Source organism: Vulpes vulpes, chromosome 5 (genome assembly GCF_048418805.1).
Source record: "Vulpes vulpes isolate BD-2025 chromosome 5, VulVul3, whole genome shotgun sequence".
Lineage (NCBI taxonomy): Eukaryota > Metazoa > Chordata > Mammalia > Carnivora > Canidae > Vulpes > Vulpes vulpes.
Window position 1 is genome coordinate 65,029,104 of NC_132784.1, and position 23,170 is coordinate 65,052,273.

Genomic DNA, 23,170 nt, shown 5'->3' on the forward strand with positions numbered 1-23,170 from the left:
GATAAGGATATTTTTTCTCCTACCTGCTGGGCAGGAAGAAACTCTGGAACCCTGCAGTAGGGGGGTATGGAGGTTCCTAGTCTAGAAGTACTCCTGGAGCCTCTCCTCCCTCACCCCAGTGTGCATGCCCCCAACCAGGGCTCAAAAGAAAACAAACCAGTGAATGTCATCAGTGAACTTAAGTTGTTTGGTTTTTTAGGAAAGAAGCCACAGGACTGTGTCCTGGGCCTCTGTGCCCTCCTTGGGCAAGCCCCTCTGAGGACCTGAACTGGCATCCATGTTCAGACAGTGGCTGACAGCCCACGGAGGTAGTCCCCAGCCAAGGGCAGCACAGCCCAGTCATCTGTCCGCAGAGCCACCGGCACCCCGTCCACCTGGGCCGCCTCCAGTCGCAGCAGCAGTCTTGAGTTGGGGGGCAGGTGGATGGCCACATGGTAGCTGGTGGGGGGCTCGGCCACCACCACAAAGGGCTCCAGGTGGTGGGACACCAAGGCCTCCAGCCCCCGTGGCCCAAGAGGGCACCAGAGACTACTCTCAGCGCCCTTGGGCAGGCAGGAGTCCCAGAGCTCCTCAAAGAAGCCCTGCTTGTCCCCCTCAGGGGACTGAGGGAAAGGCAGAAAAAGGTCAGCAAAGGTCACAAGCAGAGGTGGCAGGTGGGCGTGGCGTGTGAGGCCGCTGGGTGTGGTGTACAGGGCACGCACATCCAGATGCGTGGGAGCCGGGCGCCGGGGCTGCAGAGGCAAGAGCAGGGGACGGCAAGGGCGGCCAGGGTACAGGCAGGGTACATGGATGGCCCCCAGGGGTGCGTAGAGCTGTCCTTCCACACGGAAGCGTAGCTCCAGAGAGTACACTGGCTCTAGCACTTCCACCTGGAGCTGTAGCACGGGGACTGGGCCCTCGGCTCTGCGGGGCCCCACGCTTAGCTGAATTGGGGCTGGGGCCTCCTGCACCATCAGCGCAGCAGCAAAGCCCTGGTTCTCGGCCACCAATGAGGAGGCCGCAGGTGCGGCCAGCGAGGGGCCCAGGGCCACCCCCAGCTTGGGACCCGCAAGGTGGGCCAGGAGGATGTAGTAGAGGCGTGCACGGTCCCGCCCGTCAGGGTCCTCCAACTGCCTGGCCAGTGCCTGCAGCAAATCGGCCAAGCCTTTCCCAACACCCGCCCGCAGCAAGGCCCGGCAGACCTGTAGCAGGGCCTGCTGGAGGTCCCAGTCCGTGCAGCGAGCAGCCGCAGCTCGCAGGAAGCCTAGGGTGGCACTCTGAGCATTCCCATCTGCCACTTTTGCCAGTATCTGCAGGTGCCAACAAAGAGCCTCGTCCTTGCCTGGCCTGGCCACCACCTCCTGCCGTAATACCACTCTCAGGGGCTCCCCCAGCTCAGGGCCCACCCTGTCCAAGAGATCCACAAAATGAGGAGCCAGCGCAGGCCGGGACTGGTACAGCTGGGCCAGTCCACGGGTCAAGGGTGTCAGCACAGCAGGCTGCATGGCTAGGCAGCGAACAACCAGGTATGAGGCCTGGAAGCAGAGAGTGGCCAAGGCCCGAGGGCCCCCATCCAGGGCTGCCCTCTGCCGCAGGCCAGCCAGTAGCTCCTCCAGGTAATGCTGGGGGCTCCAATCTTGGGCTTTCTCCTCCTTTTCTTCATCGTCCACACAGAGCAGGCAAAGCAGATGCAAGCGGGCCAGGAGGGCCATCGGGTCATGCAGGAGGCTGGGCAGGAGGCCACGGCATAGCCGGGGCCCGAGCAGCAGTGGAGCGGCCTCCTCACCTGTGGGGCCTAGAGGCCAGTTCTCCGGGAAGCTCAGCAGGCAGTGCAGGTAGAAGAGATGGGCGGACAGGGGCAGGGCTGGGTGCTGGGCAGCCAAGGTGAGCCGACGGAGCAGCAAGGCCTCGTCCTGGGCCGTGAACAGTGCTTCACCAAAGGCTGCCTTGAGTGCCAGAATGGCATGCAGCAGCGTCAACTGTCCCGTGCCCAGCAGCCGTACCAGCTGTGGCTTGAAGAGCACTGGAGGCTGTCCCCGAAGACCCCGCAGAGCCCAGCCCAGCAGCCACAGGAGCTGGGCCTGAGCCACAGGAGTGAGCAGGTAGGAGGTGTCCAGGAGCTGGGCCACGGCAGCCCGCAGCTCCCGGGCCTCCTCAGGACTGGGCTCCAGTACAGCAAGGCCACACTCCTGCACCTCAGTGGCCGGCCAGCTAGGTGCCTGGGGCTGCAGGTGGGCAGCCCCCTCCTCAGCTAATGCCCAGTTCCAGGGAATGCCCACAGTGGGAGCATCCCCGGCCATGAGCAGGCCCTGTAGGCCAGCCCTGGCTCTGGCCTGTATCACCAAGGCGTTGCGCAGGGCAAGCGCCAGCAGCAGGCTGAGCGGCTGGACCGGGCCTTCCTGCCCGAGAAGGCCCCGTAGCAGCCCCAGGCGGCCACCCAGCAGCCCAGGCTTGCAGCTCTCCAGCTCCCGCAGGCACTCACACGCTGTGGCCTGCAGGGAGCGCTGCTCCGAGGCGGGGCCAAAGCCTCGCCCCAGATCGCTGCCGCAGGCCAAGCCAAGAAGCAGGGGCAGGAGCCGGAGGGAGGCTGCAGAGGTGGGGCCCAGCGCATCTCCTGTCGCCAAGGCTGTGGTGGCCGCCAGCAGCAGGGGCCGCCGCAGGGCCGAGGGCCGTGGGGGCAGAAGGACCAGGGTGTCCAACAGGGAGGTGGCGGCTGCCTCGGCCGCAGCGGTGTCCGGCCAGAGCTGGGCTGGGTACTCCAGGCTCAGGGCCAGCAAGGAAACCTGGGGATGGGAGATTTGGGTGGGAATCACGGAAATAAGGCTCAGGGCGCGGTGGACGGAGCTGACCAGATGGGCCAGGGCAGGGGGTGCACGCAGAGCCTACCTTGGTCTGTTCGCTCAGCTTCTCACTCCTCAGTTCGCTCAGCAGGTCACAACCCAGATCTTCACCCTCGGGACCGGCCATGAAGGCGGACGGGCTGGCCCGGAAGGCGCCCAGGCGCTGGGCCCAGGTTTCCCGGCTCCGGGGTCCCATGGTCCCGCACCCAGGTCCCTGCAAAGAAGCGAGGGAAGGTCAGGCCCGTGGCCGCCAGAGGGCGCCCGAGCACCTGCGCGCACCCCGAAGGGGCCACCGACACCCCAGGGCCGCTTCTCGAATCCCAGCTGCCCCCTGCCACGCGCAGACGCCAGGGGAACCCCGCGCCTGAACCCCAAGACGAAACCGAGAGGTTTCGGGGGCGACTCCAGGGCGGGCAGCCAAGGGTCCCCGCGGGGCAGGGCCGCCGGCGCGGGGTGCGTGCCGAGAGCTCATTAGGCCGCCCGCCCGCTGCCGGCACCGAAACCACAGCACCGCCCCGGCCCCCGGCGCCCGCGGTAACGGGCCCGCCGCTCTCACCGCGTCTGACTCAGCCGCCGCGGGCGCTCGGGCTGGCCGGCTCCTTCCGGGCGGCGGCGCGCGGCGGGGCGGGGCGCGCGGCGCGTGGGCGGCAGGGGCGGGGCCGTAACGGGGCCGCCTCCCCCTCCGCCCCGCCAACAGGTGCCGACTCGCCGGTTTCGCTGGGGCTGAGTAACTGTCCCGCTGCGCGCAGCGCCCCTTCCCCGAAACTGCCGCAGGCCCGGGCAGAGGCGGTGGGGCTGGGTGGGCCCGCGCTCCCGGCTGCCGGGGTCCCGTCCGCGCGCGCCCTGCGATCCCAGGGCCTCCCAGGCTCGGCGCCCGCCGGGCCCGCGAGGATGACAACCAGCGCGCCCCCATCCCCGCGGGCGTCCGGGCGCAGCGCCGCGCACCCTGCGGGGGGAGTAGGGTGCGGGTCTTTTGGGCTCCCGGGGTGCCCGCTGGGGGGTGTGCCAGGTGCGGTCCCAGGGCGCCCGCAGGAAGTGCTGCTCGCAGCCCCGGCAGAACCGGTCGGGCGGGCGCCTCCGGGTTTGGCTTCGCTTCTCTGACGCCAGCCCCCGTCCCCCACCGGCTGGGCTTGGGGGCGCGGAGCCGGCGGTGCCGGGGTCACGGCGGGCGGAAGCTGGTGACCTTTGCCTTAGGCCGCACCAGCAGCCGACGGTCGGCAAGGGTTGCGGCAGCCGCGCCAGGGTACAGCTGGGAGGGCAGCTGGGCAGGGCAAGGCCGTAATCCTGGATGAAGGCGGGAAGCAACGGGATGCAGACGTGCAGAGTGGCAGGGCCCGGGAGGTCACGGGGCTCACGCCTGCGGAGCCCAGACCTGGAAACCGCGACCTTACCACTGAAGACCTAGGGCCAAGCAGGGCATCGACCCAGCATTCTTGAATTCCAGAGGGCTGGATCGGAGCTGTTTGGGGACACTAAGGGGGGCTTGCCTGGGGCTCCCCAAGCAGCGTCTCCTGAGCTCTGGACTGCGCCGCAGATGCCCCATTGACAGGCTTCCAGGACCCAGAACTGCGGGCGTGCAGGCCACACGGGCTACAGTAACACCTTTAGCTATAATTAGGCGGCTTTGAAGATGAAACAGACCTGAGCCCCCATGTTAGCGCTGCCAACCAGTTTCTCTCCTTTCTCCAGGCTTCGCGGGCCCCTCCCTACCCCATCCTGTTGTCCTCCAGATAGAAGGTGGTAGGGAGTAGTGGGGCAGAGGGAGCTGGAAATGAGGCTGTCTGGGTGCCCACAGTGCTGGGGATGCCAGGGGGATGGAGACAGGGATCCACCCCGAGGGACAAGTCCAGCTGGAAAGCCCAGTCCCAATTCCTCCCTGGGCCCTGGCTCCATAGTTGACTCACAGGCGGCAGCCCCAAACCACTTCCCTCTAGGTGCCTCAGTTTCCCCATCTATAAAATGGGAGTGATGACTCCCGCCCAAGGGACTTCGGGGTGGGGCAGCCTGGCTAATTAAACCTAAGATGAAAGAGGCCAGGATGAGAGCAGCCCTGGGAGGGAAGGCAGCTTGAGGGTAACAAGGAGCCTGTCTGGTTTCCCTGTCTGAGGCCCAGAGGGTGCTGATAACTACACACCCCTAGCCCTCACCACTCACAGGGAGGGAGGAATGATTATTAAACCTCTTTTACAGCTGAGGAGACAGGCTTCAAAGGGTCAGGAAATCTACCATTGGCTTTGGCCCTCATTCAGCCTCTGACAAGTCGCCAGCCTTTCTGAGCCTAGGCTCCTTGGGGTGAGGGGTCTGGAGGGAGGGAACCTGTGTTTGGTTCCCAATGTGGTGGTGGGTGCATCCACATGGACTTCCAGGCTCAGAGCAACCTGGTGTACCCCAGGGATGGGTACCATTCACAGATGAGGCAACAAAGGTCCAGAGAAATGCAGTCACTTGCCCAAAGTCACAGAGGTCCTAACTTCAACAAACAGCCCCCCACTGCCCCTGACTGGGCCGTCCTTCTTGCACCAGCTACCCTCAGCCCTCTTGGGCGTCCAGGTACTGGGATAGGCCTTCCCCTTACCTGCCTGCCCCCATGTCCCTGTGCTGTTCTCCTGTGGGAGGGTGGCACTGGTCTGTCTCCAGCACAGGCCAGACAGAGTTAAGCTCAGCCCACCAGCACTGAGGGCATGAAGACTCCCTGAATCTGCAGTCAGTGAGCCTGCCCAGGAAAGTGACCTCCCAGCCCGAGAGGGCCCAAGTATGGGCTGCAGCCAGGTGGCTGAGCAGGGACCTCCCCACTCCATGTTCACACTTCATTCCTTCTCTTTCTGTTGAGTTTCCAGCTTCCCCAGTGTAGCCCAGCTCTGAGGGGGATACCAGACACCAGGCTTGAAAAAAGGGAAAGTCAGTTTCCGGAGGGGTCTTGAGCCTCAGTTTTTTCATTTGTAAAATGGGGACATAACCAACCCATCTTCCCAGCACTGGTTGCTCACTGGAGATATAGGGATGGTTTAAAATTTACACATCAATAGGCAAGTCTAGAGAGAGAAAGCAGAGTCATGGATGTCAGGGGCGAGAGGAAGGGAGGGATGGGGAATGACTGCTGTGTATGGAGTTTCTTTTGGGTGATGAGAATGTTCTGGAAGACGGTGGTGATGGCTTCATGACTCTGTGAAGATATCGAACCCCTTGAATTGTATACCTTAAAAAGGTGAATTTTATAGTATGTGAATTATATCTAAATAAAGCTATTAAAATGGTGTTAAAAAATAAAAATAAAATAAAATGGTGTTAAAAGAAAGAGGTCCCTTGTATACAGGATTTACACTGGGTGGGGGGAGGGGGACAGGGGACAACAGACAACAAACAGGACCAACCAAAATTTCACAGACTAAAAGATGCTGCAAGGACAACAGAATAGGGTAATGGGCTAGAGGTGGCTGGGGACAAGGATTTAGCTGGGGTGCTCAGAGAGGCCTCTCAGAAGAGGGGACACTTGCCTGGAACCTGAATGACAAGAGGTAACCAGTCATCAAGTTGGGGAAAGCATTCTGCGTGGAAGCCACAACGGAGGAGAGGCCTGAGCAGGGCCAGGCTTTGTCAGGCTGGGTGGATGATGGGCAAGCGGCATGGCTACAACGCACAGAACCAGCAGAAAGGGAGAGACGTGCAGCCAGGAACTCAGTGGAGACCAGAGCGCACCAGCCCTCCAAGACCCTATTCCACCTGCCAGGGAGCCACTGTAGGGCTTCAGCTGAGGGGAGACAGCTGACTGGGGGTGTGGGAAGGGGGCTAAGGTTGCTCAGGAGGCTGTCTTGTGGCCAGATGAAATGTGACGGGTTTTGGACCAGGGCAGCAGCTGCAGGGATGGAGGTGTGGGCAGAGGCCGGATGATTTGGGTGCTCCCAGGAGTTGGCAGTGGGTTGATGTGGAGGGTAAGGGAAGAAGGGGACAGATGACTCTGGTCTTTGGCCCTGAGTACTTGGGAGCTGATGGTTCCAGTCTCTGTGAGGATGGAATAAAGTCTGGTGGCCACTGTGGAGAGCCTCACCTGGCTCCTTGGCCTCCTCCAGCAGGAACCTTTGGCTTCTCCCTGCACTGACCCAGAGGCTCCAGATGGCCCTGGAAACTTCCTCCTCTGGCTACTGCCCCCCAGCTGCGCCTAAGGAGCCTTCTGCCCCCTGACAGCGGGAGGGTTGGGAGGCCCACAAGCCGAACTTAGCAAAGGTGGAGGAGTTGGTGTCCTCACAGCACTCATGGTTTCTCAGGGGCTTTGCAGCTCCCGGAGGCTGTTGTTAAACAGGGCTGGAAGGGCCACTGTTTGAGCCACTCAGAGGCCTTGGTGGCCAGGGCACAATCAGCCTGCTTTAAGGCTGAATCCATTTTCAAAGGCTGCTAGACTTCTGGGCAAAAGCAAATCAACATCTCTGGACTGCTCTGAGGAACAGAGCTGGAACTAGGAGCCTGACTTTACAGATGCTTAAACTGAGGCCCTGATAGGTTAGAAGGCTTGGCTTGAGTCCCCAGAGACTAAAAGTATGGGGCAGCCCTTTCCTGCTTGTCCTCCCAGCACATCTCATGCCCAGAAGAACTTCTGCCTTCAGCCTCTCTAGCCTCCCTGCCACCCAGCCCCTGCTCCACCTTCACCCCCTCAGGGCTCCCCTACTAAGCTTTATCTGAGAACAAGAAGGGGTTATTCCAAGCCTTCTCCATCTAACTTCTGCCCCAGCTCTCTCTGGGCTTCTCAGGCCAGAGCGCAGCACCACACTCCACGGGTGGGAGTCGGCCACCACTCTTGGGGAGCGTGGTCCTTGCTCACTTGCTGGAATTCCCTGTCCACTATGCCAACGAGAGGTCCACACAGAACACCTAGAATCAGAGCTCGTGGCTCTGTCTGCAGATGGCCCAGGCTACCATCACCTCCTGCTTGGACAGTTGCAGTAGCCTCCTTGCTGGTCTCTCTACTATTCTGTTCTACCACAGCCGACCCCAAGGCTTCCCACCACACTGAGCCTCACATGACATGGCACACGGCCTCTTCAACCTCAGTTCCCACACCCTCCTATCTCCTCCCAATATCACCACCTCGTCTTTTGGTTCATCTCACATGCACAAGGCTCACTCTCACTCTGGCTCCTACCTTTTGTTCAGATCTCAGCATCCCCACCTGTCACCATCCCATCACCGAAGTCATGGATCACACTAAGAGTTTCCTCTTTTTTTTTTTTTTTTTTTAAGATTTTATTTATCTGACACAGAGAGAGAGAGAGGGCATGTGCATAAGCAGGGGGAGCAGCAGGCAGAGGGAGAGGGAGAAGCAGACTCCCCACTGAGCAGGGAGCTCCATGCAGGGCTCAACCCCAGGACCCTGGTATCATGACCTGAGCTGAAGCCATATGCCTGACCAACTGAGCCACATAGGTGCCCCTAAGAGTTTCCTTCTTTCTCTTTCTGCCTTGTATCACAGAATCATCAGTGCCAGGCAAATGGTAGGCTTTCGATATTTGTTGACAGAATTAAGGACCTAATGGATGATGTCTGACACTGTATGAACAGAGCAGAAGGTGCCTGCCCTCATCCATGAGGCTCACAGGTTAGCTTGGTGTTTATCCAAGTTCATGCACATTGTCTCGTTCCAGAGCTGCTAGTGAACCACAGACTACACACCAGCAGTCTATGGGGCAAATCTGACCCATAATGGTATTTTGACTCACCCACGGCCAAGTCCCAGGAGCTCCCAAATCATCCGGCCTCTGCCCACACCTCCATTCCCGCAGATGCCGCCCTGGTCCAAGGCTTGTCACGTTTCACCTGGTCACAAGACAGCTTCCTTCCATGTTGTTTGTTTTAATTTGAGCCAACTTTTAAAAATTGGTAGATTTCAGGGACGCCTGGGTGGCTCATTGGCTAAAACTTGGTAGATTTCACATACAAATCTGGATTTTTGGCTTCTTTTTGAAAATGGACAGATGTGGCCACATTGGGTATCTGTGCTCAAATGACATGATTGTCACTGCCCCTTTAGATAGACACATTCTCCACCATCACCACTACTCTCTATCTCTTCCTGACAGCCAGTGTCAGTTGCCTTTTATCACCAGCCCTGCCCCCTTGCTTTCCTTATAATAAATTTACTCTGTATCCATGCCTCTACCAAAAAGTCAGAACAGAAAAGGCTGAATGGGTCACATGAGTCAAGAAAAAGAGATATTCATTCATGCAACAAATATTTATCGATAATCCACTAGTGCCAGGTATAGCTGTAGATACTGGAGACAGCCTCTGGACAGCATGGGACTATCCCTCTCTCTGAACATTGTGTAACATTCTTTCCACAATTGGAGACATTTGAGTTGTTTCTCACCCACCTACTCCCCCAACAAGAAAGATTGCTTCTTGTCCAAGGTCATCTGTGAAGACTTAATTTCCACTAAGCACCTACTATGTAACACGCCCCTGTCAGGGTCTGGTATAACTGAAACATTCAATAAATATTTGTTGAATTGATTAACCAAATTTACCTTCTAGACAGACTATTGGTCAATGTTTCTCCAGGATTTATTCAAAATTCAAAAGGTAAGTACATAGTAGGTGCTCACTTCATGCCAGCTGAATAAAAGGGTGCAGGTAAGAATGGAGAACCGAGGGGATCCTGGGTGGCTCGGCGGTTTAGTGCCTGCCTTCAGCCTGGGGCATGATCCTGGAGTCCCCGGGTAGAGTCCCACATCGGGCTTCCTGCATGGAGCCTGCCTCTCTCTCTCTCTCTCTCATGAATAAATAAATAAAATCTTTAAGGAAAAAAAATGGAGAACTGATAAAACACATTTGGGCCGCAGGAAGCTAGAGCCCTGGGAGAGGAAGAGGCAAGCAGCCCCACCGCCACCACTGTCATTGGAGCCCACAGTGACCCCAGGAGGTAGGTGACAGGATTCTTAGGTGCTAGACTAGGAAACAGGTTGGAGAGGAAAGCCCCTTAGCTAAACTCACAGGCCCCAGGAGGGAGTGTAGGAGGAGGCCCAACTGCCCCGGAAGGGCAGACTCTGCCCACCCACCCAGGGGGTGGTCCTGTGAGCCCCCCAGGGGGGATGGCAAGGGCCTGCCCCAAAATCCCTCACCAGCCTTCTGCTCCTCTTTGACTCCTGACTTTGGAATTTTGTGAATAGGACTCATTTGCTCTTAATCGGTTCCAGGAAACATTTAACAGGTGGGAAAGGTATCTGTGTGGTGGAGATCCCAAAATGTTTATTTTATATGTGGGAAGGAGGAGAGCTAAAAAGAGGAAGGGGTCCCATTCCAGACTTCAGTAGGCCAGCTGGTAAGAGAAGCCCAGATGCCAAAGTGTCACAGTAATTTGGAAGGCAACAAGCCCTCCCACTGAGGTTGGGCCTCCCTCCAGCTAAGCCTGGGGGCTAGGCAGAGCATGCTGAAGCTCTGGGGGTAAGGGGGAGGGGGTGTGTGTGTCCCAGGCTGAACCTCAGCCAAAGGTGGGCTGGGGGGGGGGGCGGGTTGCGGGGCGGGGGGGCGGGGGGAGCAGACGGGAGCCCTCTGCCTGCAGTGGCTCCAACCGGCAAACGAGGTTGGGCCTGACTTCAGAGGGCCTCGGCCTCGCCGCACTTGAAATCTGGACATTCGGGGCCAGGATGAGGGTGTTTGCGGGTGTGTAGGACTAAGGCACTGCGGTCTTTCGGATCTCAGTGGACTCAGGTTTAAATGCCCCTTCCTCCACGAAGCCTTCCACACTTCCCTGGACAGAGAGCGGCTCTGGGCAGGGATCAGGGATCAGCTCTCCGCTTTGTACTGTGGCCGCGTTGTCCCCGCGGGCCCGCCCACCGGCCTACGCGCCCCTGGAGCCTCGCGTGCCTCCCCGCACGGAGCCAGAGCCCAGCAAATACTTCTGGGCTGAACCACGAATTGCTCAGCCGGGCCTTCGGGATCCGGGCCGCCCGGGCCCAGGCCCGGTTCAACCAGTGAGGGCGGGCCGCCGGCTCCCGCCCGACGGCTCCGCGCCTCCCCAGGCGCCCGGGACCCGCAGAATCCGGCCGGGTCCCGTCGGGCGAGTTTCGTTTCATCACCTGCAGAGCGTGCGAGCGCGGGTGCACATAACGTTGCCCCTGCCCCTCCTCGGCTCTCTGAAACTCCAAGCTTCGGTTGGCTAACGCTAGCGCTCCGGGTTGGAGGTCGGGGGGGCGGCGGCCCGGCCGGCGGGGCAGCCGGGTGCTGGGTACCCCGCGCCGGCACCCACTCGCCCGTCCCCGCCCTCGCCCGGCCGCCCCGCCCAGGCCGCGAGGCCACCTCACCCGCAGCGGAATGGAAACCGGTTCGACAGGTAACAAATAGGTGGGTTGTCACCGTTATTTCCCAACGCATGCGCCGTCGCTCCCCCGGACGCTCCAAGCTAATTAGCTCAGATCACCCCCCCACCCCGCCCCAGCCACCAACACACACCGCCGCGAGCCAATAAAGCGTGAACCCGTCCGTCCGGCTCGCACTTTAAGACTTCCCGAGCGGCCGCGGGGGACGCCAGTCGAGCCGGGAGACGCTTACCTGCCGCCTCCCCGCCGCCCGGTGCACCTGGCTGCAAGGCCTCGGCTCCGAGGGCGGGCGGCGACGGCCCCGCGGAGTTGCCAACGGGCGCGCGCCGTCCCGGGCACGGTCTCCCCGCAGAACGCGCGGGCACTTCGGCGACTCCTTCCCTGATCCGCACGCTCCCCGCCCCCGCCCCAGTCGGCCCGGGAAAGGTGGGACCGCTCCCGGCTCCAGTTACGGAAGCGGACGGTTCCGGGCCAGGAGGATTCGAAAATGCCCCGCGCGTTTCTGGTGAAGAAGCCGTGCGTCTCCACGTGCAAGAGGAACTGGAGCGAGCTCCCCGACGAGGAGCGCGGCGAGATCTACGTGCCAGGTGAGGCCAAGCCCGCGGCCGCGAGCCCTCCACTGCCCGGTTTGCGGCGCCGGGGGGGCGGGGGCCCGTCCGGGCGGCGGGAGCGCAGAGCGCAGCGGCGCGAGTCAGCCGGCGAGCGCGGCCGGGGCGCCCGATTTAATGTTTAAGCGGCCGCGGCCCCCTTAGCCCGCGGCGCTGGAGGAGGGGAGCGGAGGGCCTGGCGGCGGAAGAGGCGCCGGTGGGGGGCGGGGGCCGCCGGGAGCGGGCGAGAGCGGTTCCCAGGCCCCGCGGCGGGGCTGGGGGCAGGCGGGTCCGTGGCGCACCGGCCCGCGCGGTGCCGCCCTCCCCTGCACCGGCCGGAGCCGCGGCGCAGGGGAGGCAACGGGGTGTGTCACCGCTCAGGCGACCCTCTACTCTCACGTCGTAAATCCAGAAATCTGGGACTTTTATGAGGCGGGAGGAGGGCACTGGAGCGATGCCACTTGGGGGGGGGGCAGGGAGCGAGCTAAAGTTTCGGCCTCAATTGGTGCAAAATGTAAGAGAAGACTCATTTAAGTCACCTTCACTGATCTCTCCATTTTCCCACACTCTGGTGGCCAGAAGGTCGTGTTGGGGGGGAGGGGTGCCCAGCCAGCCGCCCCACAGAGTGAGCTGAGATAGTGGGGAAGGCGCCCGGCTCTACCCCGGCTTGTCCAGAGGACCGAGGTGGGATCAGGTCTCACCACTGTTAGAAACGCGCCTACTTGCAGAGGACGTGGTTGCAGAGGACACAGTTAAGTGGAAAGTGTTTTTAAGGAGCCCGGCCCACAGCCTGGGGACCGGGCCCCCGGGGCGGCTGGTGCACCCAGCTTGTTTTTGGAGGACGCCTTGACAGCGCCCGAGTCACCCCTGAATGAGTAACCCAAGTTGTTTCCCTCTTCAGTGGCATCTTTCCCTGGAAGTCCTGAGAACACTTTTATGCCTTCTGTCCCCCACCAACCAGAAAATCTTGAGTCAGGAGAAAGCCAGCTTCCCTCGGAACTCCCCCTCCCCTCGCCTTGGGGGTGGGGCGGGGGCTGCGCTGCACACCCTGCCCTGCGCCTCCAAGGGGGGGGGGGGTAGGTTGTAATTAACCAACCGACTTTGACCCTTGATCCGCAGGCTCCGTGGCACCGCCCCAGGCCTTGTAGAAAAGTGGTGAAATGAGGGCAGTGAGGGGCCCTGTAAGGGCCCTTGCCTCAGTTTCTCCCCTGAATAAATTGGTGGAGACAGTGGATGTAGTGGTGAGATCTCTGTGGCCTGATCCGCCAGGATCCAATGGCCTGTGGAGCTGATGGGATGTTTCACAGCTTAACTTTATCTCGGGCGCCTTGGCGCTGCCTCTACAGCCTCCTTAAAACAAGGGGAAACTGAGACCAAAAGGCAGGTGAGCTGCCTGCTTACCTGAGGTGGATTAGGGTGTGGGCGGAGGATTCTGTTTGTAGTTTCCTGCCTGACCAAGTTCCCTGGCAGGAGGGTTGGGGCTGATGGGTGTTCTACCTCCAGAAGCACCAGGAGAGGAACGGAGCCCCCCTCGGCTCCAGTCTCCTCCCTCACCTGTGTTTGTCTTGCTGCTTAGCTACTCCTTCGGATCTGATAAACTGAACTTGCACTGTGTGAAAGGTGAGCCGAGCCTTGCGGGAGACTCCGTGTGCTGTTATTTTTAGTTTTATTTCACATCCCAATCAGTAACAGATCATGTGTTGACTCTTACAAAGGACAAAGAAATTCCGTTTGTTCAAATCATTGACTTCCTTGCATCCCAACACAGTTCTGGTGGCAGCAGCTAGTGGGAGTGGTGGGGGAAGCCTACCCCCCAGGGGCTGTCTCATCAGGTGACCCGGAGGAGGGCTTCTGGGTGGTCTGTGCCCCCAGCTGCTGCTGTCCAAGTGACCGGAGCTGTGCCTGCCTCTCACTCCACAGGATGGGCCGGATGTTGGGGTCAGGGTTGAAATGCGGAGGGCGCAGGTGAGAATCTGCACCCCGTCATTCTGCAGAGGGGTAGTCCTATGGAGTGAAGCAAAGGGTAGAAGACAAAGCACTAATTTAACCTCTCAAAGCCATGTGGCCCACTGGAGAGTTTTCCCACAGGTTTTGGAAGTGAGAAAGGGAATGTTCTCGGGCCATGCTTGGGTGCCTCAGATGGCTGGAGAGTGGGGAGTGTGTTTTGTGGTGGCTTGTCCCCTGACTGAGCCATTCCATCACTAGCCGACCATGACCCCAGGAGCTGGCTGGGCACGTTTCCTTCACCCCACCTCACAGACTCAGCACGTTGTGACCGGCTAAGCATTGACCCCGTTCCCACTGGGAGAAGCCCTGGGGGAGCTGGGGAACAGAGAAGCGTTAGCAGTCTGACCTCCCTGGCAGGGCCCTCTGAGACCCTTAAAGCATCTGAGAGGCCCTGGAAGGAGACATTTTTACCGACTGAAGCTCAGGGCTCCAGTCTGACCAGCACTCCAGCCTCTCTCCCTGGGGCACAATTCAAGAAGTTCCCACCCCCAGGGCAGAACCTTTTCCTGGCCTTACTCTCCTTCCAAAGCCAAGGGAAAAGCCCAGAAGTGGGCACATGGGGCTGAAAGGTCATATTGGAAGGGAGATTGCAGGCTATCCTGGGATATCCCATCTGGGCCCAAGAGCCGGACCTGAGCCCTGCACTCCCCGCCCCTCATCTCCCAAGGCATTTCTCCTTTGTTATGTCAATATTAATGTGCAGGGAGTAATGCTGGCTTCTTGGGGAGGGACCTAAGCACCTGGGCCCAGGGGCTAAATTCCATCTTTTGGACTGAAGGGGAGGCTGAAGAAACAGAGATGAAGCCCCACGCTCCCAAGCCCTTGGCTGAGCCACCACCAAAAGCCAGTAAGGTACTTGAGGGTAGAGGAGCCTGGGAGCAGCCTGGAAGCAGAAATGATGCACTTCCAGATGTGGACATCCCAGGCCTCTTCCAGGCCCCCTGGCATTGGGGCCTCTGTAGCCTGTCCTCCCATTTCATGACCACCTGCCCACCCCGGGGAGGCAGCCAGGCCAAGGTATGGGACACTGGAGCTGCTCAGCCCGGCTCTGATTAGGCAGTGCAGGAGCCGGAGCTGCTCTTGGGCCAGGCTGAGGTGGGACAGGTTCCTCAGTCGGCTCTGGGCCGCAGAGCACAGGTGTGCAGGTGGCAGGGAGTGGGTGCTGCGGAGGATGAGGACTCACCTGAGGGTCGCTCTTCTCATTCCTGGGAAGTGCTGGCAGCAAAGGACATGCCTGCCATACTCTCCAGGGAGCAAGGCTGGGAGCACAGAAAGCCAGACCATGGATGGGGACAGAAGAACAACTTGGGCCTGGGCAGTGGCCTGGATGGGGCTCCTGCCTATCACATAGGGCTCTGTCCCAGAAGCTGCCAAGTGGTTCGCTCCAGACCAGGGTGCCCCTGGATGGACTCCCTGCAGACCGTTGGTCCCAGAAAGAAAGCAGGAGAAGGCAAGCCCTCCGGGCACAGGGCAAGGCTAGAGCCAAGCGTGGCCACTGCGGATGTCCACCTTCAGCAGGTCTGGGGTTGCACAGGGGTGTCCAGCCCTGTGCTGGCCGGAAACAGACACAAATGGAAGGGCAGGCTGCGGCTGGTCAGGGCCACCCCCTCTGGCACGAGGCTGAGGGCTGAGGAGCACGGCGTCGACTTCACATGGACCCACTGTGAAAGGCAGTCAGGAAAGGGAGACAAAGATGGCCTGAGAGAAAAACTTGGCATCCACAGCACGGAAGCAACAGGCTGAGAAACAGGCCCGTTGTGTTTCCAGGGCTGCCCGCCTCCACCAGTCGGCTGGCACTAGCTGCCTTTCAGGTGTTGCTGGGTGACCTGCTGGGGCCAGGGAGGCAGGCGCAGGGAACCCCTGCCTTTCCTGATAAGGGGGCAAGGCCATCTAACAGCAGCGTGGGTCTCCACTGTGGCCCCCCATTCAGAGCTGAGTTACACATACCCCCCACCAGGTCAGCACCAGCACCATCCCCATGTGGTCAGAGGTTAGGCGTCCTCCTGTCTGCTTCACCTGCTCCCCCTAGAGAGCCGGCACCAGGCCTTATGCCCAGCCCTGACCTGAGGCCCTGCCTGGGGTAGCGGCCCATGGGGAGAAAGCTGCCCTGGGCCCAGGCCTGCGTGTCCTCCAGTAGAGGTGAGCTGGACTGCCAGAAGGGGAACCCGGGAACCCCTGAGGGAGTAGGGAGAGGGCCAGGCTGGCGTGGCCTGGCCCTGTTCCACAGCCGTGGGCAGGTGATGAGTAGCCACAGCCACCCGCCTGGCCGGAAACATCTAATTAGGGGACAGAGAGCAGCACCAGCAGGACCCAACCAGTTCTGCTTCCTGCCTCCTACCACCCAGTGATACCCAGTGACAGGAGCGGCATGCCGAAGAGCAATCCCTCGTGCGTGCGGTGGCAGCAGGGGCATGCTCACAGGGGTGGCAGGAAGACAGGTTTGGCGGGGTGGATGGGATGAGGCAAATATCCCCACCCTGGCACCCTGTGGCTGCCCATGCAACCTCACCCACCCCTGGCTCAGGGTAGAGGCAGCTCAGAGGCCAGACTGGGCAGGCTCCCTCCCGGTCCCCGGCTCCTTGGCACCATCATGTCCAGGTTCCTGTGGAAGGGGAGAGGCAGGTGCAGGAAATAGGTCTTCTCTCAGACTGGCCTGGATCCTCAGAACCCTCACTGGGAACACAGCCACCCTTCAGTGAAGCATGGGAGCAAAGAGTGACAACTCATTTTGAGCACAAACTGGTTAGCCCTCACCTGCTGCCACTCTTCCCTCTGCTGCTCCCTGTGCTGGTGGTATGGCCAGGCTCCAGCTTTCAGGAGCTTCACTCACGCTACCCGAGCCTGAAAGACAGAAGAGGGTAGAGGTTTTTGTGTGTCCTGACCTGGATTGACAAATGGAAATTGTCACTCAGCTTTGAATTCTTGTCCAAGATCTCCAGTAGCTGGTAAACTGGCATCAGAAGCTGCCAATACTCTGACACACCCCTGCCCTCTCCCAGCCCCCGGCCTGTATGCACAGACAGCCGTCACTGCGGGAAGGCCAGAGGGACCCCGAGAGCTTGGGCCTGACGTCCAGCCTCCCAGGGTTTGGAGAGAGGCACCAAGCCAGCTCCAGCTCCAAGGCCGGGCCAGGGCCAGGCACTGGTGAATCAACTCCCAGAATGAGGTGGCTCATTAAAGTCCCCCGGACAGACGGACGCCAGTGCCAGCAGAACGGGTTCTGGGCGGCAGGCAGGCGCATTCTTCCCTTGTCAGACCTTTGTTGTGTTTTGAGGGGGCGAGAGCCAGGGCCTCTCCCCAAAGGAAACTTTGAAACTTAGGTGCTTTCATATTCATGCTTCTTCCATTAGTAGTTCCTTCTGCCTCCAGCCTCACCTGGGGGGTCCCAGGAGCAGTCCTGGGGCCGCCCTTCCCTGGGTTCCAGACTCTGAGGCACAGGGTCCACAGGGCCTAGTTCACAGGTCTGAGACCTGTCTTCGGCCTCCTGAAGCACATTCATTCTTTCCTATTCCCCTCTTGATTTTTCCTTTCAAAGCTTGAAATATGTTCCTTTCTTATGGGTTTTAAGTATGGCTGACCCCTGAACAACAACACAAGTCCGCACACAGGTCCACTTACACATGGGTTGTTGTTGTTGTTGTTGTTGTTGTTGTTTTTTATAAATAAAGCACAATACTGTAAATGTACTTTCTTTTAGGATTTTCTTAATATATTTTCTAGCTTACTTTATTGTAATAATACACAGAACATGCAAAATATGTGTTATTCGACTGTTTCTGTCCTCGATAAGGCTTCTGGGTAACAGTAGGCTCTGAGTAGTTAAGTCTGGGGGGAGTCAAAAGTTATATTCGGATTTTTTACCTTGGGGGGGTGGTCATCACCCTACCCCCAGCCTTGTTAAAGGGTCAACTGTATAGAGTTTAGCCTTTTGGGAAGAAAAATACCAATAAATTAAAACATTAACTAGTTTGCCCAGCTTTGGTCAGCTGTGAGACCTCTCCCCTCTGTGTCACTCAGGCAGCTCTTCCTCTTCTCTACTCTGCAACTGGGACCAGGCTTTTCTGGCCCCGTTTAGTGTGAGGTGTCTGGTGTCTGTCGTGGGGAGCGGCTGTGTCAAGGGGCTGCCAGGTATCGGTGCTTTGGAGGGCGGAGGTTGGGAGCCCAGCCCTCACTGTGCCACATCGAGCAAGCGGTCCCTGCTGTGGGGGAGAGTTGCATAATAGCTGGGCACAACGCCCAGGAGACTGTTACACCGCATCCACCTGCTGCTCCCTGACCTCCTCCCTGCTCCACCTCACCTGGCCTGTTTGGCTGCCAAGCTTGGCCAGTGGGAGTGGGGAGCCTAGAACCCTGATGAGCTGCAGCCAAAGACGCCAGCCAGTGTGGAGGACGACCCAGTCCCCTTAAGGCCAGCAGCTAAATCGGCCTGAAGAAGCAGCCTAGGCTGGCGTAGGCCACCAGGGACCCTTCAGGAGCAGGGATAAATCCCTGGGCACAGGGCCTCCAATGCTGCCCCTTGTCTGCAGGAGCATGGATGAGGCCTGGAATCCAGAGGGACTGGCCCAGGTGGGGCAGGCAGACGGCTCCGGAGTGATAATTGGCAGGGCAGGTTCAGTCCTCCCAGTTCCGCTAAGACACAAATTACTCAGCGGGCAGGCCTGTGGGCTGTGGTGCTTGGCGGGCGTCACCTGTAATTACCTTAATGGGGCAGGAGGGAGGGGCAGCACATATGGGTGGGGGGCAGTCCTCTCTGCCATGTGACTGCAAAGGGCGTGAAGGCTCCGGGGTCCAGGCAGCCCACTGCCAGGCAACCATCCTGAGAGCCCACTGAGTCCTGTTCTCCCCCCACCTAGCCCCTCACCTGGCTGTTTCTTTTCTCTGTAGTCAGCCTGGGCTTCTGTCCACCTCAGCCCTACCAGGAGCCAGAGCCGTCAGTGGCTGAACCCTCATCTTGCCCCCTGGTTTTGGACATGAGCCTCCGGGACTCCAGCTATGGTGTGGCCCCTGGGCCCTGTGTGGTAGCCCAGCTGCCCTCTGAAGACATCAGTCGTTTGGCAGAGCCCCAGAGCAGAGACCATGGCTTCCTGCGCACCAAGATGAAGGTACTGAGCCTCACATTGTTTCTGGGGACTAGGAGCGTGTCTCTAGACCTGTGTCTAGCCCACAAGACCAGGCACAATGAGACCTAGGCAGAGGGCTAGCCTTGGATCGAGGTCCAGGCTTCTGCAGAGAAGTGACCCCAGCAGGGCACAGATGAGGGTAGAAAATAAGAGAAGTGGCTCTAAAGCAACAATGTCCTGCATTGGGAAGAAGCAGCAGGGTTCCAGAGACATTTCACCTTTTGGAGTCCATTCTAGGTCTTGTTTCCATTTGTTTCTGGCCTTAAGGGGAGCCACCTCTTTGCAAGTCCTAGAAAAGCAGGAGACATGAGCCCAGCTCAGCACCTTCTCCTGGGTTCCCATCCGTGCTGTATCCAGAGTGAATTCTGGAGTCCACTTGGGGTTAACCACCCATTGAGGCACATGCCTGGTGGTTTCCACCTAACCCAGGTGTGCCACTTCCAGCTGCATGGCATCTGAGGCCCTCGCATCTAGGGCAAAGTCTGGGGAGCTACCCACTGTACTCAGCCTCAGCAGTGGGAACAGTCCCGAGTGTCTGAGGCAAAGGAAACTTCCTGCTCTCGAGGAGCATGCAGACAGCAAGGCTGTCCCTGGCTAGGCCTGCATTCCTAAAAGGTCTAGGATCTGGAAGCACCTGGCACCAGTGATCTAGTGGAAGAGTTCTTGTAGTGCTCTTCTGTGTGCCAAAGGCCTGAAGAAAGCTGGCAGTGAATGCTGTTCCTTCCTCTCTGCCCTGTGTAGGCCAAGCGTGTGTGGTAACTAGAGGGGAATCACACAGATGTGTGCTCATTGGTTGGCCGGAGAGCCAGCACATGCCCTTGATCCCCTGTGGCCTTCCTCTCATCCCTTGGACCCTGGTCCATAGGGAGGGCATGGAGAGAGAGAGCAGAGGGCCCAGGATGGCGGATGTGCCTGAGGAGTGAGTCCTGACTCGAAAGGTCTTGACTAGTCAGCAACAAGGGGCATTCCCCAGGGGCCAGAAGCAGTAGAGGAGGAGGGGTGGTGTGACCTAGGAAGCCTAGGGAGCTCAAGAGGAGTTTCCAGCAACAGGGCCACCCGCAGAGCACAGGCAGCCTCTGGACGTTAATGGACGTGGAGGGTCAGGACCATGTCTCCCTGTGTCGGCCAAACACCTGGCACTCTGAGCAGCGTCCTTCCTGAGGGGCAGAGGGTGGCCAGGATTTTCTTCCAAATGATCCAGGGCCAGGGGGAGGTTGGGAGGGAAAGATAAAACAAGATTGGCCCTTTAGGGGGTCTCAGTACTCGTGGTACTCATCTCTACATCTGAAAAGATTGGAGATTTTCTGTAGTTAGAAAAGAAACGGAAGAAGGTATTTATAAGCAAGATGGTGGTGAGGATGGCAAGGGTCCTCACATCCTACCCTGTCACGCCTGGCTCAAGAAAAAGCAAGGGGCTGAGCTGGCCTGCACCGGGACTCCATGCTCAGAGCAATGGCCTTGGCCTAGGAAGGCTGCTACAGAGGCCATGTCCCAGGCATTCCCCCCTGTCCTACTGCATAGAATGAGAACAGACAGGACAACAGCAGCAAGCTCACTGCTCACTCAGTGAAGCGAGCCCTTTCTAATAGGTGATGTGACCCCAGCTGTTTCTACAGGTATAGTCAGTTGCCCATCTCTAGAGATTGTAAAGGAGCTGGCTGGCAGCCTTGAAAGGGGATTTGGGGACCACAGGAGGCTGGACGATGGACCCAAAGGTCCCTTCCAGTACCGCTGATCTGTGAACCTGCAGTGCAGAGGTGTGGCCTCTGCAGGGCGAGCTCGGTTCTCCCCAGGGGGCAGGGGGCTGGGGTCTGTATCCTCCCTGGATGCCCACCTGCAGCCACAGCTCCTCCTCGTCACTTGCAGGTGACCCTGGGGGACGGGCCCAGTGGAGACCTCTTCACCTGCCACATTTGCCAGAAGGCCTTCACCTACCAGCGCATGCTCAATCGCCACATGAAGTGTCACAATGATGTCAAGAGGCACCTGTGCACCTACTGTGGGAAGGGCTTCAATGACACGTTCGACCTGAAGAGACACGTCCGCACCCACACCGGTAAGAGGGGCTCCAGCCTGGCTTCGTTAACAGGCAGCCTCAAGAGGCACCTTGGAGCTCAGGGCACAAGCCCTCCTCAGCTCATCAGTTCTGTCACTTAGGGAGCTGGACACGGGACACGGGAAAGGCCTCCTCCGTTCTTCTTTCCCCCTAGTCAGGAGGCCTGACCTTTCAGTGTCAAGTCCCTGACACCCAGCCCCCTCCTCCCTGCAGGCGTGCGGCCCTACAAATGCAGCCTGTGTGACAAGGCCTTCACGCAGCGCTGCTCTCTGGAGTCACACCTCAAGAAGATCCACGGCGTGCAGCAGAAGTATGCGTACAAGGAGCGGCGGGCCAAGCTGTACGTGTGTGAAGAGTGTGGCTGTACATCCGAGAGCCAGGAGGGCCATGTCCTCCACCTGAAGGAGCACCACCCCGACAGCCCACTGCTGCGTAAGACCTCCAAGAAGGTGGCTGTGGCCTTGCAGAATACTGTCACCTCTCTGTTACAGAGCAACCACCATCTCTAAGTGGCCTGGCCCGGCCTGGCCCCATCCCCCCTCCTGCTGCCCCTCGCGGGATGTGGTGACCAGGACTGGAGCCCCAGGCACACTTGCTCACTCAGCCCCCATGCTGAACTCTGCTCACGTTTGCATTTTTGTCTCGTGGGCAGGGGACTCTCCAAGCCTAGGCCAACGTGTGTGAGTGTGTGGCAGGAGCCGGGCCCAGGCTGCCTTCAGTTTGAGGTGGCACACCTACAGAGAGAGGCCTCCCTTCCCAGAGGAGGTACATGAGGATGCTCCTGTGGCCATCTTCCTCAGAAGCCCAGGGGTGGGGACCGCTGGTGCCCTGTGGACAGCAGAGGAAATGGCAGTCCAGCAAACCTAGGTGCTGGGGGAGCTGGCCCCTGTCTGCGCAGCGGTGTGTCTCACGTTCAGGGCTGCTGGGGCAGGGTCCACCCTTCCGACAGGGAGACACACGTGGACGAGTGCGTGCACACAGGAGGCCTTTCCATACATCACCTCATTTTTAGGAAATCGACTACAAGGTGCCAAGGAAGTCTTATTTCCTTTTTTTAAAGATGACAAATGTACAGATATTAATATATTTTTGGTGCCAACGGTGGCTATTTTTAAGAGAGGATGGAGCTGGCTTTTCTCCCTCTCCATGCAGTTCTATTTATCCTGGACATTTCATACTTTCTCTGTGCCTTGACTCTGGGGAGTAGGGGGGCTGCCCCGAGCCACCCCTACCCTTCATACCTCCTGAGATATTTAACTGAAGACCCTCCTCCAGCCCTGCCTGAGGGATATGCTGTGCTCTCTCTCCTTCCCCTTCCACTGGGGTCCCTGCTACAGTGGCTCTTCCTTGACCCTCAGGGCTGCCTCCCTCCCACATCCTTTCAAGGCATGCCTGGGGTTACCAAGAGCTTGCTTGCTCCTAATAACAGACCTTTTGTGGAGCAACTCACCATTGCGGAGGCCAAGAGTTTGTCCAGCTGCAGCTGCAGGAGAAAGCCCACAGGGTGATGAGTCTGATACGTCCAGAGTCCACCATTTGAGACACTGAGAGGACAGGGCCAGGCTGCAAGGCCTGTCCTTTTCCTTCTTGAGTGGAAAACCCTAGGGCCGCAGCAAAAAATTGGGACAGAATAATAACCAGACCTATCAGAAGCCTCTCAAGAGGACGGTATTAGAGGGCTGACAAGTTCTATTTGTAGCCTATCTGCGGACTGTTTTTCAAACAGCTAGGCTGGGTTGTGAGCCTTCAAGGAGAGCCACCCCAGGACTGGTTGGCTCCATCTGAGGAAATCGGCCAGGCTCTACTGGCTTGGCTATCTTTTCTGCTAAAAACAGGAAAGGGGTGTGGGTCAAAAGGGAGAGAGGGGCAGGGCTGGAGGCAGCCAGCTGAAGAATGAGAAGGCAAACTCTCAAAAGAGGTCCACAGGACACAGTGGGCTGGACTGGGCAGTGGAGCTGAGCCCGAGGCAGAACCAGCCCAGAGGCTGCTGCTGAGGAGGAATCGGGTCGCTTTCTCGGACAGCCCTCTGACGGTGTATAGATTGTTTTGGAAGACTCCTGTCTTATTTTACTTTAGAGTGTCTGGGAGCTGCTGTATTCTGGAAGTTCTATAACATTATCTGGAGGCTCTGTTTCGTTTACATTTCTGTATCCCTGTGTTATTGCAATCTGAGGGGGTTCCAACGCTCTGTGTTGTCTATTTTATTTTATAACTTTCCCCTCAACTATTAAAATCAAAGAATTATTGTTTTTTGCATTTCTGCTTTTTTGTCTCA

At 58.9% G+C, this 23,170-nt stretch overlaps 2 protein-coding genes and 1 long non-coding RNA gene across 4 annotated transcripts in view; 1 reads left to right on the top strand and 2 right to left on the bottom strand.

Moving 5' to 3' along the window:
- Positions 1 to 164: 164 nt before the first annotated feature.
- Positions 165 to 11,468, bottom strand: AP5B1 (adaptor related protein complex 5 subunit beta 1). 2 transcript variants are annotated; one of them, XM_072760279.1, is made up of 3 exons: positions 11,358 to 11,468; positions 2,866 to 3,033; positions 165 to 2,762 (listed from the first exon to the last, which is right to left on the bottom strand). In XM_072760279.1, the coding sequence occupies exons 2-3, from the start codon at positions 3,013 to 3,015 to the stop codon at positions 282 to 284; spliced, it is 2,631 nt and encodes an 876-aa protein (XP_072616380.1). In that variant the 5' UTR covers positions 3,016 to 3,033; positions 11,358 to 11,468; the 3' UTR covers positions 165 to 281. The 2 variants fall into 2 exon arrangements, with proteins under 2 accessions (XP_072616380.1, XP_072616379.1); XM_072760278.1 differs by lacking the exon at positions 11,358 to 11,468 and adding an exon at positions 3,376 to 3,507.
- OVOL1 (ovo like transcriptional repressor 1) lies at positions 11,197 to 23,151 on the top strand. The gene is made up of 4 exons (XM_026004418.2): positions 11,197 to 11,712; positions 18,604 to 18,821; positions 20,706 to 20,895; positions 21,109 to 23,151. The coding sequence occupies exons 1-4, from the start codon at positions 11,613 to 11,615 to the stop codon at positions 21,402 to 21,404; spliced, it is 804 nt and encodes a 267-aa protein (XP_025860203.1). The 5' UTR covers positions 11,197 to 11,612; the 3' UTR covers positions 21,405 to 23,151.
- LOC112924250 (uncharacterized) overlaps positions 13,362 to 23,170 on the bottom strand; it is a 38,157-nt gene continuing 28,348 nt past the window's right edge. The window contains exons 6-10 of the long non-coding RNA XR_012001882.1: positions 22,346 to 22,496; positions 16,474 to 16,560; positions 16,233 to 16,321; positions 14,903 to 15,380; positions 13,362 to 13,716 (exon numbers count right to left, since the gene is read on the bottom strand). This is a non-coding gene — a long non-coding RNA (uncharacterized lncRNA). The remainder of the gene's footprint in view (positions 13,717 to 14,902; positions 15,381 to 16,232; positions 16,322 to 16,473; positions 16,561 to 22,345; positions 22,497 to 23,170) is intronic.

Coding starts and splice junctions, on each gene's coding strand:
- AP5B1 (XM_072760279.1), bottom strand. CDS start 3,015: ATGGGACCCCGGAGCCGGGAAACCTGGGCCCAGCGCCTGGGCGCCTTC. Junction 2,763..2,865: donor AGCTGAGCGAACAGACCAAG/GTAGGCTCTGCG, acceptor TCCCATCCCCAG/GTTTCCTTGCTGGCCCTGAG.
- OVOL1 (XM_026004418.2), top strand. CDS start 11,613: ATGCCCCGCGCGTTTCTGGTGAAGAAGCCGTGCGTCTCCACGTGCAAG. Junction 11,713..18,603: donor CGGCGAGATCTACGTGCCAG/GTGAGGCCAAGC, acceptor TTTTCTCTGTAG/TCAGCCTGGGCTTCTGTCCA. Junction 20,896..21,108: donor ACACGTCCGCACCCACACCG/GTAAGAGGGGCT, acceptor TCCTCCCTGCAG/GCGTGCGGCCCTACAAATGC.